This window comes from Chiloscyllium punctatum, chromosome 41 (assembly GCF_047496795.1).
Source record: "Chiloscyllium punctatum isolate Juve2018m chromosome 41, sChiPun1.3, whole genome shotgun sequence".
Classification (NCBI taxonomy): Eukaryota; Metazoa; Chordata; class Chondrichthyes; order Orectolobiformes; family Hemiscylliidae; genus Chiloscyllium; species Chiloscyllium punctatum.
The window spans coordinates 38,795,500-38,811,220 of NC_092779.1; the positions used below are offsets into that span (position 1 = coordinate 38,795,500).

General features: G+C 39.5%; 1 protein-coding gene across 1 annotated transcript in view; it reads left to right on the forward strand.

The window, feature by feature from the left end:
• The window catches only part of LOC140464989 (p21-activated protein kinase-interacting protein 1-like), a 71,558-nt gene that overhangs the window by 14,852 nt on the left and 40,985 nt on the right, over positions 1-15,721 (forward strand). The window contains exons 3-5 of the mRNA XM_072560728.1: positions 576-696; positions 11,347-11,421; positions 12,204-12,256. Of these exons, the coding sequence (XP_072416829.1) occupies positions 576-696; positions 11,347-11,421; positions 12,204-12,256 (249 nt within the window). The remainder of the gene's footprint in view (positions 1-575; positions 697-11,346; positions 11,422-12,203; positions 12,257-15,721) is intronic.

Here is a 15,721-nt window from a genome sequence, read left to right on the forward strand (position 1 = left end):
TGTGTTTGGAAAGTATTGAGAGTAATGACATGCAATCATTGCTGTTGATATTGAATATCGTATATACTTGTGTAAAAGTTGAATGTTTTAGACTATTCCTGAAAGTTAAATTTATGGGGTTGACTATTGCACAGATACTAGTTTTGAGAATAAATTACTGGTAGTAACTTTTATTTATACATACTGGTACAAAAATTAGTTCTGGTCTGAACGAATGAATGAATGAATTGAAATGTGCTATAGTAAACCAAGTGCTGTAAGTAGAGTTATGAATGAATAGAGAAGAGATATAGAAAACAAAGAGCAATAACTAGAGTGTGAATGAATGAATGTGATTTTAAGTGGGTTAAGGGAAACGTGGTTTTCTTTGTAAGTGGTTTGTACTGCAATATAGTAGGGTCAACTTTTACACGATATATATGGAAATACAAAGTTTTTGGCCAAAATAGAGGGTCGACTTTTACATGAAATCAACTTTTACATGCGTATACACACTATCTGCTTTTAATAAGTGATCTCTGGTTTGTATATGGCTTTTTTATTGTTAATCTAATCTTGACCTACATTTTCTGAAGGTACAATAACCTGCCTTGAATTCTATGGAAAGACACACTTGCTCAGTGGAGCAGAAGATGGACTCATCTGTGTGTGGGACATTAAAAGATGGGACTGCCTGAAGACTATTCGAGCTCATAAGTAAGAACCATTCATGCAATTTGGCGCTAGTGAATTTTCTTAAAATGCATGTGACTGGAAGTGATATTCATCAAATTTCAAATTATAGTGAAGTATGACCAGTAGATATCAAAATACAAGCTCAAGTAACAGTCCAATTCCAGTATTTTAAAGATTTCCAGTATTCTGGTGCAATCAAAGTGCATTTCTCATTTGGAAAAGTAATGAAAAACAAAAGCAGAGCCCCAAAACTGGATAACAAAATTAAAAGGTTAGAGACAAAAACCTGCTGATTTTGGAATCCAAAGTAGGCAGAGGCTGAAAGAACACGGCCAACCAGCCAGCTTCAGGAAGTGTAGAAGTTGATGTTTTGGATGTAATCCTTCTTCAGGACACAGTCTGGCTTGCTGTGATCTTCCAGCTTCCTGCCTGTCTACTAACAAAATTAAAAGGCTGAATATGCAAATGCAGAGGACAAGTGAAAAAGGCACATTAGATTATAAAACAAGAGAAAAAAAGAGATTAGTGACTTAAATTTAAAGAAAGTCCAGGGTTAGACTCTGGATGAGTATGAGGCAACAGAACTAACTAGGTACAAAAATGGAGATCAGTTCGTGAAGGTAGAAGGTACGGTAGAGGTACCAAATGAATATTTTATTATGTGTTCTTCAAGGAAGAGAATCTTGCAAAGTTGTGATGAAAAAAGCCAGAATGCTGGGTGTGATCTTAAAAATTAAAGTGCAAGGAAGGTGAGCAGTTTTCCAAGACTTAATGCACATTGACGTGGCTGCTTCAATGTCTGAAGTGGGAAAGAATAGATGAAACAGTTCAGGATGGTTTAACCTCTGGCATGGACCCTGAGGAACATTTGCAGTTATACCCCAGTTCACATTTGATTGATCTCTAAGCTTCAATTACATTCCTTTGTAATAGATTTGACTCCAATCAGTGGGTCACGTTTTGCTAGAGTTCCATGACTCCATATGAGCTCCAATGTTGCTTTGATGTCAAGGGCTAACTTGCCTGTAACAACTGTGTCATTTATAAATGGTAGTAGAAGTTTATTTGTCCTTTAGTCATCTGGAACCACCTTTGTCACTATGGAGGATTGGAAAATGATGGTTAGAGCCTAAACTACTTCTCTAGCATCCCTTAACAGCCTACATTTTTTATTGCCCTTTTAAAATCATTAATACTTGCCTTCTCGCTGTTGAATGAATCTAATTTCACACTTCTCCCCAATTGTATTGTGTAAATTATTGTTTCTTTTTTTGTGTGAAAATGATAATGATTAATTAAGCACCATACCTGCATTGTATGCCTCCTCTTGTGCTCCTGGTAAGGCCTAATCTTTCTTCTGCCTTCAGGATCTTACTGATATTTCTCTATTATTGGCAATATAGACCATGATCTCTGACTGTTCTTCTAACCAGTCATATCCTTGATCCTGACATAAGTAAGGCAATACAATGTGCTGGAGCTACCCTTGCGATCACAGATACAATTTTCTTTCCAGGGTTCCCGCACCAACCTCCCAGCCCCCATTCTCAAAAAATCCCACTGTAACATGCTTTCTGTTCCACCCCACTCCATGCAGCTGTGCAATCCATGTGGCACAGAATTTGTATTCAGAGGTTGGGGTTCTACCGTACCTTCTTTTCTCGCATCTTAATTAGATATACTCGCTCGTTATTCACCAATCAATTCTCTTCTTGGTTGAAACAGCATTATAGTGGAATTCCATATGGTGCTTTAGTTCGTGATTTTGCTAAAGGTTCTCCCCTAACTTCATTGCTTTGCTCACCGTGCTCAGTCTTCACCCAGATCTGCAACAGTTGCTGCTGTAAGTCAATCACTGATATGCCTGCACCACATTTTAGTTCTCGGATCTAGCTATCTTCTGTTCTTTCACGCAGTCAACATTTTTTTTAAATTAAAGATCTAAATAGCACCTAGTCCCTTGTGATCAAATTCCCTGGATTAAGTATTCTTTCACAGCAGTGCTGTTTCAAACTGGACTTCACACAGCACTGTAGATTCTTATTGAGCAATGATAACTAGTGGGAAAGTAGAGATAAAAGGAGTTGAAATGCAGAACAGTCATGTTCTTATGACTTGGTAGTGAAATAGATTCATGAAGCAGAATAATCTAATCCAATTCCTACGTTCTTATGGATTTATATGCAGCATCTGAGTGTGATTCAGAAGGAAACACTTCAATTCAATATATTTATAAAATGTTCAGACTTACTTTCTAGTTGTATTGGGGTAGCAATTAATTCCCTGAGATGACTTGAAAGTAGATTATATATTGTGTAGACATTTGCTACTGATGCTAAACTAGGTTTACTATTATCATAATTATTATTAAAACCACAGATGGGGACTAATTACTTTTGCATTGAAGAAAGTGTCAGTTAATATTCTTTCAATCATTCAAAATCAGCTGTATTGACTTCGTGGTTAGGAATGGAGAATCTGCAGAAGTATAAAATCATACCTTATTAGAGTCCAAGATCTGACTTTATGTGTACAGTATCTGGGAATAAGCCGTTGTCCAGTGTTCAAATAGAACATGCTTGTTATTCTAATTAATTAATTGAAATGAAGAATTGTGTCTGTCTTCATATAAATAAAAAACCCGATTTGCACAATGTATCATAAAGCTGGTTTGTTAAAGCAAAAAAAAGTCTTTCTAACTTCTCATCGTCCTCTAGTAAGAGTACAACACCAACTGGCATCGATAGCCATCTTGAATGGCTTTGCATAATTAGGTATGGCTAACACTGCAGCAGTGGTTAACATAGGTTTCAAGTTATCAAATGTTTTCTGACATCCATCGATTGACATTTTCTGCATTTCTTCAACAAGTCAATCAATGGAGCAACCACACTGCTAAAATTCAATACAAGCTGAGTCCCAGGAATCATAGTACTTCCCTCTTCCTCAATGATATAGGAAACTCCCCAATCACGTTTATTTTCGCATCCCGTGTCGCCATCTTTCCAAGTCCAATGACATGGCCCAAGAAAGTGCCATGTGCTTTTGTGAACTCACTCTTAGGTTAATCAACAAGCCTGCTTTCCATAGTCAGTCGAAAGTTACAATAGATACTCCAAACATTCCTTCCAGATGTGACTAAATATCAACAAATGGCATGATTTTAAACTCAGCCAGTCCATTCAGCATCACCAAAAGCCAAAGTTTTTTTGCTGTCACTTAGTTAAAGATACCTGTCAGAATCCTTTGAACAAGTCAAACTTAGAAATATAAGTTGGTTGTCTCAATACAGTCTTCCAAACATGGAATCGGAGATGATTTTGATTTTGTAACTGCATTGACTTTGCAATAGTCCACATGTAATTGTTGGATTCCATCTGATTTTAGCACCATTACAATTGGTGAGCTCCATTTGCTGCAACTCACTTTGACTGCATGCTCCAAAACTATAGAATCAATCTTTTTTTGAACCTATGACACTTGAGAGTTAAGTCTCTAAGATAGTTTATTTGGAACAACATTTCCTTTAATTGCATCATGCATACTTAGATCTGTACTTCCAAGCTTATCTCCCATGTGATTGAAGTAACTCTTTCAGGTCATTTCAGTTTTGTTCTGGAAGGTATCTCAATAATTTGTACCAAATTTTGAGAAGTTCCTTATTGTCCATTTTAGTTTGAGGAATGTCCAATTCAGAATCATCTAGATTTGGTTATTCACTTTGTGGTCTACCCAGTACCACATTCTTCTTTTGCTTTCCTTCCCTATCAAAATACCTTTGAGCATAACTACATGACACTCCGAGATTTCTTTCGATCTGGCATTCTTATCAAATAATTTACCCTACTCCATTCTCCTTTCGATTTTGTGTGGTCCACTAAACCTTGCCTTCAAAGGCTCAATTACCATTGGGAGTAACACTAACACTTTATCCCCTGAAGCAAAATTATGTGTTTTTGATTTATTTTTGCCTGCTTCCTGTTTCATCACATGCTGTGCTACTTTTACATGCTGACTAGCCAACTTACCCACTCTATTCAATCTTTCCCTAAAATTTGACACTTAATTCAAATGTGTGGTCTCTGAACCCTGACTAACCAATTTCTCTGTAATTAATTTGAGTGAACCTCCCACCACCTGTCCAAAGACTTAATTGAAATTGACTGAACTTAGATGATTTGTGAGATGCATCCCTAATTGCAAAAAGCATAAGTGAAATTCCTTTATCCTAAGCCTTTCTGTAATTCACCAGTAATGCAATTTGATGAGCATCTGCCTGAATATATATGTGATGGTTTCTATTTCCTCGTCATGGAGCCATTTTTAAGATAGTAACATTTTGGGATACACGCAGGTTCTACTTCTGCGTATGGTTTATGAAGCAATTGCTTTAGCTTTTCATCTTTTTGTTGTGATTTGGCTAATTTCTCTGAACTAAAAATGTCCACTTCACCTTGCACATGTTCTTGTTTCTTGTCGACCATTTGATCAAACATAGTTTATTATCATTGAACTTCAGCTTCCTGTTGATTTCTTGCTCTGTTTAAAGCCCAGGATACTGTTCCTCTAACACTTCAGTTTTTGCCTGCGTAGATTTTTTTCAATCTCTCGGGCATCACTCCCAACTGTGGTCCAGCTATATCATTACCAAGGATAAACTGTAATGCTGGCACAGAGAGTTTCTTCATTACATCTACCACCAGTTTTCATCAGACTTTTCAACCTCACTTTATATAACAGAACACTGCTCTTCTCACCATGAATTCCACATATTACCAACTTTTCTGGCAATGCTCCTCCTCAATTGCACATCTCCTCATTTCAAAGATTGACTTTGCTCCTGTATCTGTTAAAATCTTAATTTGTTTGCCTGCTGCTCCTGGCATATATGAGTAAACCTTACCCATGCAAGTAAATTCTTTCAAGAGATCTGGCACTTTCTTTCCAACCAATCCCTGACCAGTTTATATATTCTTTTGCAGCTTTTTAGCTTCCAATGTGCTTTCCTTTACCACTTGAACAAAACACACTGGCTTATCCTGTTTTCACACATCTGTTTTTCCAGTGTTATCTAAATCACCAACACTGTGACACCAACACTACTTTAATACAGTGAAAACATTTGAACTTTTTTTTTAACTTCTGTTTCCCTCTCTTGGGTTTCCTTTTTGCCCTGTGATAAACGATTTTTGCTATCTTCAGTGAGATCTCCTTTTCTCTTATCACCTGAGCATTTCTCTTATCCCCAGTGTCTATCCGTCATAGATTGAAATTGATGTCAGAAGCCAAATCTTGAGTAATGAACCAACTCATAATCACCTGCCATTTCTGCTGTCATGCAGTCTTAACTTTGTGCTGTTCCACATGAGTTCTCACTGCTTCAGGAAGTGAATTTTTGAACTCCTCCAAAATAACAGTCTCTCTAAGAGAGTTGTATGTCTGATCTATTTTCAATGTCCTTATCCACCTATCAAAATTACTTTGTTTGATCCTTTCAAACTCCGTGTACATTTGACTAGGTTCCCTCCTTCGATTCCTGACATGTTGTCTGTAAGCCTTTGGTACTAACTCATATGCACTTAAGATGGCATTTTTCACCTCGTTATGCTCTCCAGATACTTCCTCTGATAGTGATGCAAATTCTCACAAGCTCTAACTACCGACTTTGTTTGGATCAGCAATACCCACGTGGTCTCCGGCCACTTCATTTATTTAGCCACATTCTCAAATGAAATTAAAAAGCTTTCTACATTACTCCTGTTGAACCTAGGCAATGCTTGGGCATATTTAAATAGATCCCCACCAGACGTTTGACTATGATGGGATTGCTCTACATCACTGTCCTCATCACTACTCCTATATTTCACCTCTACCTAAGTATTTTACGTCAACTTTGAGTTTTCAGTTCCCACTCTGAAGTTCAAAAACACTCTCTTTCTCCCTTTCTTCTACTTTTAATTGCAATTCAAACTGTTTCATTTCATTTTGGTGTTAAAACTGCTTTATTTTCAATTGAATTTTAGCCATTTTCAAATATGGCATTCCTGGCAATTGTAAATGCGAAATGATTGCAAAATTATCTTCCCTTCCCTAACAGACACAAGCAACTCCAGTCTAGTTTGTTTGCCAATTCCAAAAGCTTGCCTTGCTCACTTCCTGTAAGACTCCCAAAGTGACTTCTTCTGTCCCCAGGAAACTCTTTGTGACAGTATGAGCCATTATTAAACAAGGCACACCCTGTTTAAACCAACCAAATACAACATCTGAAATAAGAAGAACACCAATACTCATCACTCACTGCCTTTGCGTCCAACAATCCTAAACCTAACCTAGAATTAGAGATTTTGATCCTGACAAAAAAAATCCCATTTTTATAGAATGTGGAAACAGACCATTTAGCCCAACAAGTTCACAACGACCCTCCAAAAAGTAACCCACCCAGACTCATTCCCCGACTCCATTACTCTGCATTTCCCATAACCAAATAACTAATCTATACACCCCTGAGCATAAAGGGCAATTTAGCATGGCTAATTCACCTAACCTGTGCATATTTGCACTGTGGGAGGACACCAGAGCACCCCGGAGGAAATCCATTCAGACACTGGGCGAATGTGCAAACTTCATACAAACAGTTGCCTGAGGCTGCAATCAAAGCTGGGCCTATGGCATGTGAGGCAGCAGTGCTAACAACTGGGCCACTGTGCTGCCTCAGTTTGTTAAGCACCAGACCAAGCCCCCTCAAAAACACAAAGCCACTTTTAAAAGGGAGAAGGACAGACAATAGGCAGCATGTGGTCAGTGAAGGAGAAGTGGGGAGAGAGAACTGTCAGCAATGCATCTGCACAGTTACTGCTGTTGTTGTTTGAATTCATGTGTCTCTGGAACATCAGAGTGCATCTAGGAAACCTTAACAAACAGCAAAATTCACTACTGATTTTGGAGAAATGTATGTGGGAGAGCTCACAGCACAGGAACAGATAAGTGCATAGTTTTTAACTGTAGCCTTGCTGTTGTTCTACAATAGTGAGTAGAGTGGGTTCTTTCTTGATTATATGTTTTATTGATATCTATCTCTTCATTACATTTTAAAAATATAAGCCATGTATATTAAGTTAGCCGGGGCAGTGTTTCCATTTAGAGCAATAAAACCTCCTGTAAGACTCCCAAAGTGACTAAATTGGAGAAAGGCCAATTTTGACGGTATTAGGCAAGAACTTTCGAAAGCTGATATTCACAGGTAAAGGGATGGTTGGAAAATGGGAAGCCTTCAGAAATGAGATAACAATGAGACAATATATTCCTGTTAGGGTGAAAGGAAAGGCTGGTTTGTGTCGGGAATGCTGGATGACTAGAGCAATTGAAGGTTTGGTTAAGAAAAAGAAGGAAACATATGTCAGGTATAGGCAGGAGAGATCGAGTGAGACCTCCAGAGTATAAAGGCAGTCAGAATATACCTAAGAGGGAAATCAGGAGGGCAAAAAGAGGACGTCAAATAGCTTTGGCAAATAGGGTTAAGGAGAATCCAAAGGGTTTTTATGAACACATTAAGGACAAAAAGGTAACTGGGGAGAGAATAGCACCCCTCAGAGATCAGCAAGGCAGCCATGTGTGGAGCCTCAGGAGATGGGGAAGATACTAAACGAGTATTTTGCATCAGTATTTACTATGGAGATGGGCATGGAAGAAGTGGAATGTGGGGAAATAGGTGGTAACATCTTGAAAAATGTTCATATTACAGAGGAGGTGGTGCTGGATGTCTTGAAATGGATGAAAGTGGAGAAATCCCCAGGACCTGATCAGGTGTGTCCTCAAACTCTGTGGAAAGCTAGGGAAGTGATTGCTGGGCCCCTTGCTGAGATATTTGTATCATCAATAGTCACAGGTTGACTGTCAGAAGACTGGAGGTTGGCTAACGTGGTCCTGCTATTTAAGAAAGATGGTAGGGAGAAGTTAGGGAACTATAGACTGATGAGCCTGACATCGGTAGTGGGCAAGTTGTTGGAAGGAATGCTGAGGGACTGGATTTACATGTATTTGGAAAGGCAAGGACTGATAGACTGAAAGGATAGTCAGCATGAGAAAGTATATAGGATATGAGTAGGTAGGGAAAGAATTAAGTTTTGAGTTTTGTGAAACAAGAGGCTCAGCTGAGAATGACTCCGTTCAGATAAGAACCTACAGTTAAGATTGGGGTGCTGGAGGCAAGGGTAATGGGTGAACAAGGTGGAAAAGCATTCATTATGTCAAGCCATTTAACAATATTGGAAGCAACTGTAAGGTCAGTTTAACAAGGCGAAAAGTATTCATTATGTGAGGCCAGTTAAGGTTAAGAACATTCATTGCGTAACAGCAGATGAAGATCAAGATCTTGTTGTAGTCTGAGGTAACTTTACTACTGACATTCGCTGATTGTAACGGTCACCCAATCAATATGTATGTTGCCTTAACTAGATGCTCCTCCCTGTAAATTGACTATATAATTCATTAAGAAACTGCTGTTCCAGAGAGAAGACCAAGAATTCATGTCTCTGTGCACATGGGTGATCGTTCTCTCTCCCTCCAGGGCCCGAAATAAAGATGGAGGAGGTAAAACTATACTGTGTCTCTGAGCCTTTTGCTTTGACTGAGGGGGTATGCAGGATGACCATAGGCATGGCTTCATGCATGGAAAATCGTGTCTCACGAACTTGATTGAGTTTTTTTGAAGAAGTAGTAAAGAGGATTGATGAGTGCAGAGTGGTGGACGTGATCTATGTTGACTTCAATAAGGCATTTGACAAGGTTCCCCATGGGAGATTGGTTAACAAAGTGAGATCTCCTGGAATACAGGGAGAACTAGGCATCTGGATACAGAACTGGCTCAAAGGTATAAGGTGGTGGTAGATGGTTGTTTTTCAGACTGGAGGCCTGTGATCAGTGGAGTGCCACAAGGATTGGTGTTAGGTCCACTACTTTTCGTCATTTATATAAATGATTTGGCTGTGAAAACAGGAACTATAGTTAGTAAGTTTGCAAATGACACCAAAATTGGGAGTGTAGTGGAGTGAAGAACATTACCTCAGACTACAACAAGATCTTGATCAGATGGGCCAGTGGGCTGAGGAGTAGTAGATGGAATTTAATTTAGACAACTGTGATGTGCTGTGTTTTGAAAAAGTAAATGTTAGCAGGATGTATGCACTTGTGATGAGGTCCTAGACAGTGTTGATGAACAAAGAGACCTTGGATTGCATGTTCGTAGTTCCTTCAAAGTAGAGCCGCAGGTAGATAGGATAGTTAAGAAAACTTTTGGTATGCTTTTCTTTATTGGTCAGAGTATTGAATATAGGAATTGGGAGGTCACGTTGTGGCTCACAGGGTGTTGGTTAGGCCACTTCTGGAATATTGCTTGCAATTCTGGTCTCCTTCCTATCAGAAGGATATTGTGAACCTTGAAAGGGTTCAGAAAAGATTGACAAGAATATTGCCAGGATTGGAGGATTTGAGCTATAAGGAGAGGCTGAATAGACTGGGGTTGATTTTCCTTTGAGCGTTGGAGGCTGAGGGGTTACCTTAGAGGTTTATAGAACCATGAGAGGTATGGATAGGATAAATAGACAAAATCTTTTTCCTGAGGTTGGGGAGTTCAGAACAAGAGAGCTTAGGTTTATGGCAAGCGGGGAAAAATATAAAAGAGACCATTTTCACGCAGAGGGTAGTGCATGAATGGAATGAGCTGCCAGAAGAAGTGGTGGAGGCTGGTACAATTGCAGCATTTAAAAGGCATCTGAATGAATATATAAATAGGAAGGTTTTAGAGGGATATGGGCCAAGTGATGGCAAATTGGATGAGATTACGTTTGGATATCTGGTCGGCATGGATGAGTTGGACCGAAGAATTTGTTTCCGTGCTGTACATCTCTATGACTCTGACTCTAAGTAAGCCTAGACCCTTTTTTAAAATATTTTAAAGGCATGTTCCAGGCAATGTGTTCAGGATACAATTCAATTGGTCAAATGACCAGTCTTGAAGCAAAACACACTTTATTCATATACTATCATTATAATACAATAAAAAGAAGAAACTGGAATAACTTAACTGTATTGGAAAACCTAAAAGAATAATAGATTCTTTTACTACTAAATGGTAACTGATCCAATATTGTGACATCCCATAAACACACCCCTTGGCAAGGCAAATTCAATAAAATAGATTGTCTCGCATGCAATTCTCCAGTCCAGAAGGAACAAACGTCAAGACAAAAATGTATGTGTGTGTGAGAGAGAAAGATGTACTGCAGCTTTCAAACTCCGCTTCAAGATCCTAGCAACAATTGCTATTGAAAAACTAAAACTAAGAAGTCCTATCCTGTGGTAGCTTGACCCTATCCATTCAGGCTGCATCTATTGTCCAACTTTGGAGTAGACTGCCCAGTACCCCTGTCACAACCTTTCTTCCTTTCAAAAAAAAATGACCATGACAAAATATTCTTGTTAAAGCCACACTATTGTCACAGAGGAGATCATGGAGTTGTATGATTGCTGTGGTACATCCTATAGATCTTAAATGTACGGTCACAGTATGCCTATGGTGCAGGCCTAGAATATTTAAGTCAATAATTCTGTTGGTTAAGGATATTTGTAGGTAAATTGTAACGCTATTTTAAATTAGCTGCTTTGTTTAAACAGGGGCCATGTGTCATCACTCTCAGTGCATCCATCTGGAAAGCTTGCCTTATCAGTAGGAACAGACAAAACTTTAAGGTATGTGGTTACTACTTGGACAAATCAGGTCTGATTACAGATATGATTATAGGCTATAGTTATCTGATGAAGGAGCAGCACTCCAAAAGCTATTCCTTCTAAATAGACTTGTTGGTGCTATGTGATTTTTAACTTTGTCCACCCCAGTCCATCACTGGCACCTCCACATTACAGGTATGCAAACAGCAACGTCAGCACAAAGATGCAATTGTGATGTAACCAAGTTCCTATAATGTTCCATTTTTTCCTGATAAAGATGTGCAGGTTAGGTGGATTGGCCATGCTAATTTGCCCATTGTGCTAGGTGCATTAGTCAAGGGTAAATGTAGGGAAATGAGTTTGGGTGGGTTACTCTTCGGAGGGTCAGTGTGGACTTGTTGGGCCAAAAGGCCTGTTTCCACACTGTAGGGAATCTAATCTAATCTAATAAAAGCAATTTCAACAGTAATTGTTAAATCATTTTGGGATTTTATGATGTGACTCCTCTTTCAATATAAGTAATTCTGAAATTTGATTGCAACAATTCATTGTGATGGAGTGCTGCCAAGGGAGTAATCTTCTTCTGCTATAGCATTCCCAATAGAAGTGTATGGCTTGTAAATTGGGCCTACATGCACACAATCACGCATAAAAACACAAACACACACACACCTTGCTTTCTGATACATAGGGGGCTGTGCACTTTGACACAGTGAGCATTTAGTTATAAAGCCATAGAGATTTTTAAGTTGTTCTGATGATGCACGTGTAGCCCTTCCTAGGTTGTCTTTTTATTTCTACAGAACATGGAATCTGATTGATGGAAAATCTGCATTCATCAAAAATATAAATCGGAGTAAGTTTAGTCTGCAATTTATTTAAAAACATGAAACTGAATTAGAATGCCTGTTTAGAGTTTATATTCAGTATTGCACTGTTCCAACTGTGATATAAGTTTAGCATGTATAAACATTTTTGAATTTGATTTTGTTTTTGTTCTATGTCTTCTACAAGGTAGGTGATTCCTATCCACAAGAATAATTTCCTGTGAGCACAATATATGTGGTCGTACTTTTGCAAATGGATGCTCTAAGAGTTCCCATTCAATTTTGTTAAATCATTTTCGTAATGTAGCTCTCGTCTCCTGTAGCCAGGTGGTTCTCTGGTGATTCAGCTTTCGAAATCCCTTCTTTAAGTGTTGTATCTTGTATGTTTAAAAAAAACCTGCATTAATTGGTTACATTGGACAAGTATTTATGGTTATGCGGTGGTGCTTTGTTAATCATTAATAGCAAAGGAACACCGTCGCAGCAGTGTAAAATGCATCGTTTTCTCATATCATCCATTCTCATGTGTTTTTTGGAAAGAGAGAGAAAAAGGAGAGCAGGAATTTGTTTACCTGCAAGGTCGGTAAGGCTTCCTTGTTTGTATTGATATGAAAGAAGAGTACAGTGTGGACTGCTCAGGGGATGGCTGCTGATGCTTTCTACCCTCACTAAATTGATGTAGTCATGATTTGGAGATGTAGTTTGCTTAGCACACTTACATAGGAACAGGCATATGCCATTCATCCCTTTGAGTCTCTTCCACCATTCAATAAGATTGTGACTGATCTGTAACCTAACTTCATATGCCTACCCATATCCCTTGATGCCCTTAATAGTTTTGCTTATCCCAAATCTGAATTGAACAATTGAGTTGGTATTGACCACAGTATGAGGAAGAGAGTTCCAAACTTCCACCATACTTTGTGTTCAGAAGTGCTTTCTGACATCTCTCCTGATTGACCTGGCCTCATTCTTCAACAGTGCCTCCTGGTTCTAGAATCTTCAATCAGTGGAAACAGTTTATCCACCCTGTCTTGCCCTGTTAAGATATTGAAGGCAAGATGAACACGTGGCTTTAGGGATGGTGTAGAAGGGAGGGGTTCAGATTTGTTGGACGTTGGGACTGGTTCTAGAGAAGGTGGAACTATTACAAATTGGATGGTCTACATGTGAACCAGACTGGAACTAACATCCTTGGGGAGTTTTTGCTACTGCTATTGGGGAGATTTTAAACTATTGTGGCAGGGGGCTGGGAACCAGAAGAGAAGACAAGTAGACAGCGAGGTGGAAACTGGAGACTATAAGAATCATGAAGTTAGGATTAATAAAGGGGAGAGTAGGCAGAGAGCAGATGAACGCAAAAGCCTGAAGTGCATATACTTTAATGCAAGGAGTATAGTGGGTAAGGCAGATGAACTTAGGGCATGGATTTGTGCCTGGGAGCATGAAGTTATTGCAGTCACAGAGACTTGGTTGAAGGAAGGCCATGATTGGCAACTAAATGTTCCAGGACCAGACAGGACAGGGAGGGAAGTAAAAGTGACAGGGAGGAGTTGCATTGCTGATCAGGGATGATATCACGGCTGTGCTAAAGGAGGACACTATGGAGGGCTTGAGTAGTAAGGCATTATGGGTGGAGCTGAGAAATAAGAAGGGTGCAGTGACATTGTTGGGGCTGTATTACAGATCTCCCAAAAATGAGCTTGAGGTAGAAGAACAGATTATTGAAAGATGTAGGGGCAATAGGGTGGTGGTGATGGGAGATTTTAATTTTCCCAACATTGACTGGGATGCACTTAGTGTCAGAGGTCTGGATGGGGCAGAATTTGTAAGAAGCATCCAGGAGAGTTTTATAGAGCAGTATGTCAATAGTCCGACGAGGGAAGGGGGCATATTGGACCTGGTACTGGGGAATGGGCCAGGACAGGTGGTAGACGTTACGGTGAGGGATTTCTTTAGGAACAATGACCACAATTATGTAAGTTTTAGAATACTCGTAGACAAAGGTGAGAGTGGTCCAAAGGGAAGAGTACTAAACTGGGCCAAGGCCAATTATATCAAAATTCGGCAGGAGCTGGGAAATTGTGGATTGGACGCAGCTGTTTGAAAGGAAGTTCACATTTGATATGTAGGAGGTTTTCAAAGATGGGTTGAAGATAGGCATGTCCCGGTGAAAGCACAGCATAGATAAGCCAAGGTTCATGAATCATGATGACAGGAGAAATCGTACGACTAGCCAAGAGGAAAAGGGAAGCGTACATAAGGTCCAGGCAGCTAAGAATAGAACGCACATTGGGAGAGTAGGACCAGTCTTAAACAAGGAATCAAGCAGACTAAAAGGGGTCATGAAATAGCTTTAGTGAGCAGAATTAAGGATCCCAAAGCCTTTTATTCTTTGATAAAAGCAAGCGGGTAACTGGAGAAAGGATTTGTCCACTAAAGGGTGAGGAAGTAAGGCTGTGTATCGAACCTGAGAAAATGGGTGAGATTCTGAATGGTTACTTTGCATCAGTGTTCACTGAGGAGAGGTACTTGATGAATGCTTAGATTAGAGATAGAAGTTTGATAACTCTGGATCATGTTCACATAAGTAGGGAAGGTGTGTTGGGTAGGCTAGAGATTATTAAGGTGGACAAATCCCCAGGACCGGATGTGATCTATCCCAGGTTGCTGAGGGAGGCAAGAGAGGAAATAGCTGGGGCCCTGACAGATATTTTTGCAACAGGTGAGGTGTCAGAGGACTGGAAGTTTGCTCATATTGTCCCCCTGCACAAGAAGGGTAGTAGGGATATTCTGGGTAACTACAGACCAATGAGCCTGATGTCAGTGGTGGGAAAGTTGCTAGAGAAGATACCGAGGGATAAAATCTATTTATATTTAGAAAAGAATGGGCTTATCAGTGGTTTTCTGCGGGGGAGATCGTGTCTTACCAATTTAATAGAGTTCTTTGAGGAAGTGGCCAAGTTGATAGATGAAGGAAGGGCTGTAAATGTCATATAAGGTGTTTGATAAGGTTCACCATGGTAGCCTAACGGAGAAAGTAAAGTCACATGGTGTGCAGGGTGCTCTAGCTAGGTGGATAAAGAACTAGTTGAACAACAGGAGACAGAGAGTAGTAGTTGAAGGGAGTTTCTCGAAGTGGAGAAAAGTGACCAGTGGTGTTCCACAGGGATCAGTGTTGGGGCCACTATTGTTTGTAATATACATAAATGATCTGGAAGAGGGCACTGTTGATATGATCAAGTTTGCAGATGACATGAAGATTTGTGGAGTACCAGAGAGCATAGACGACTGTCAGAGAATGTAGATAGAATGGAGAGTTGGGTGGAGAAGTGGCAGATGGAGTTCAATCTAGACAAATATGAGGTGAGGCATTTTGGGAAGTCTAATTCTAGAGCGAATTATACAGTAAATGGAAGAGCTTTGGGAAAAATTGATGAGCAGAGAGGTCTGGAAGTGCAAATCCATTGTACCCTGAAGGTTGCTGCACAGAT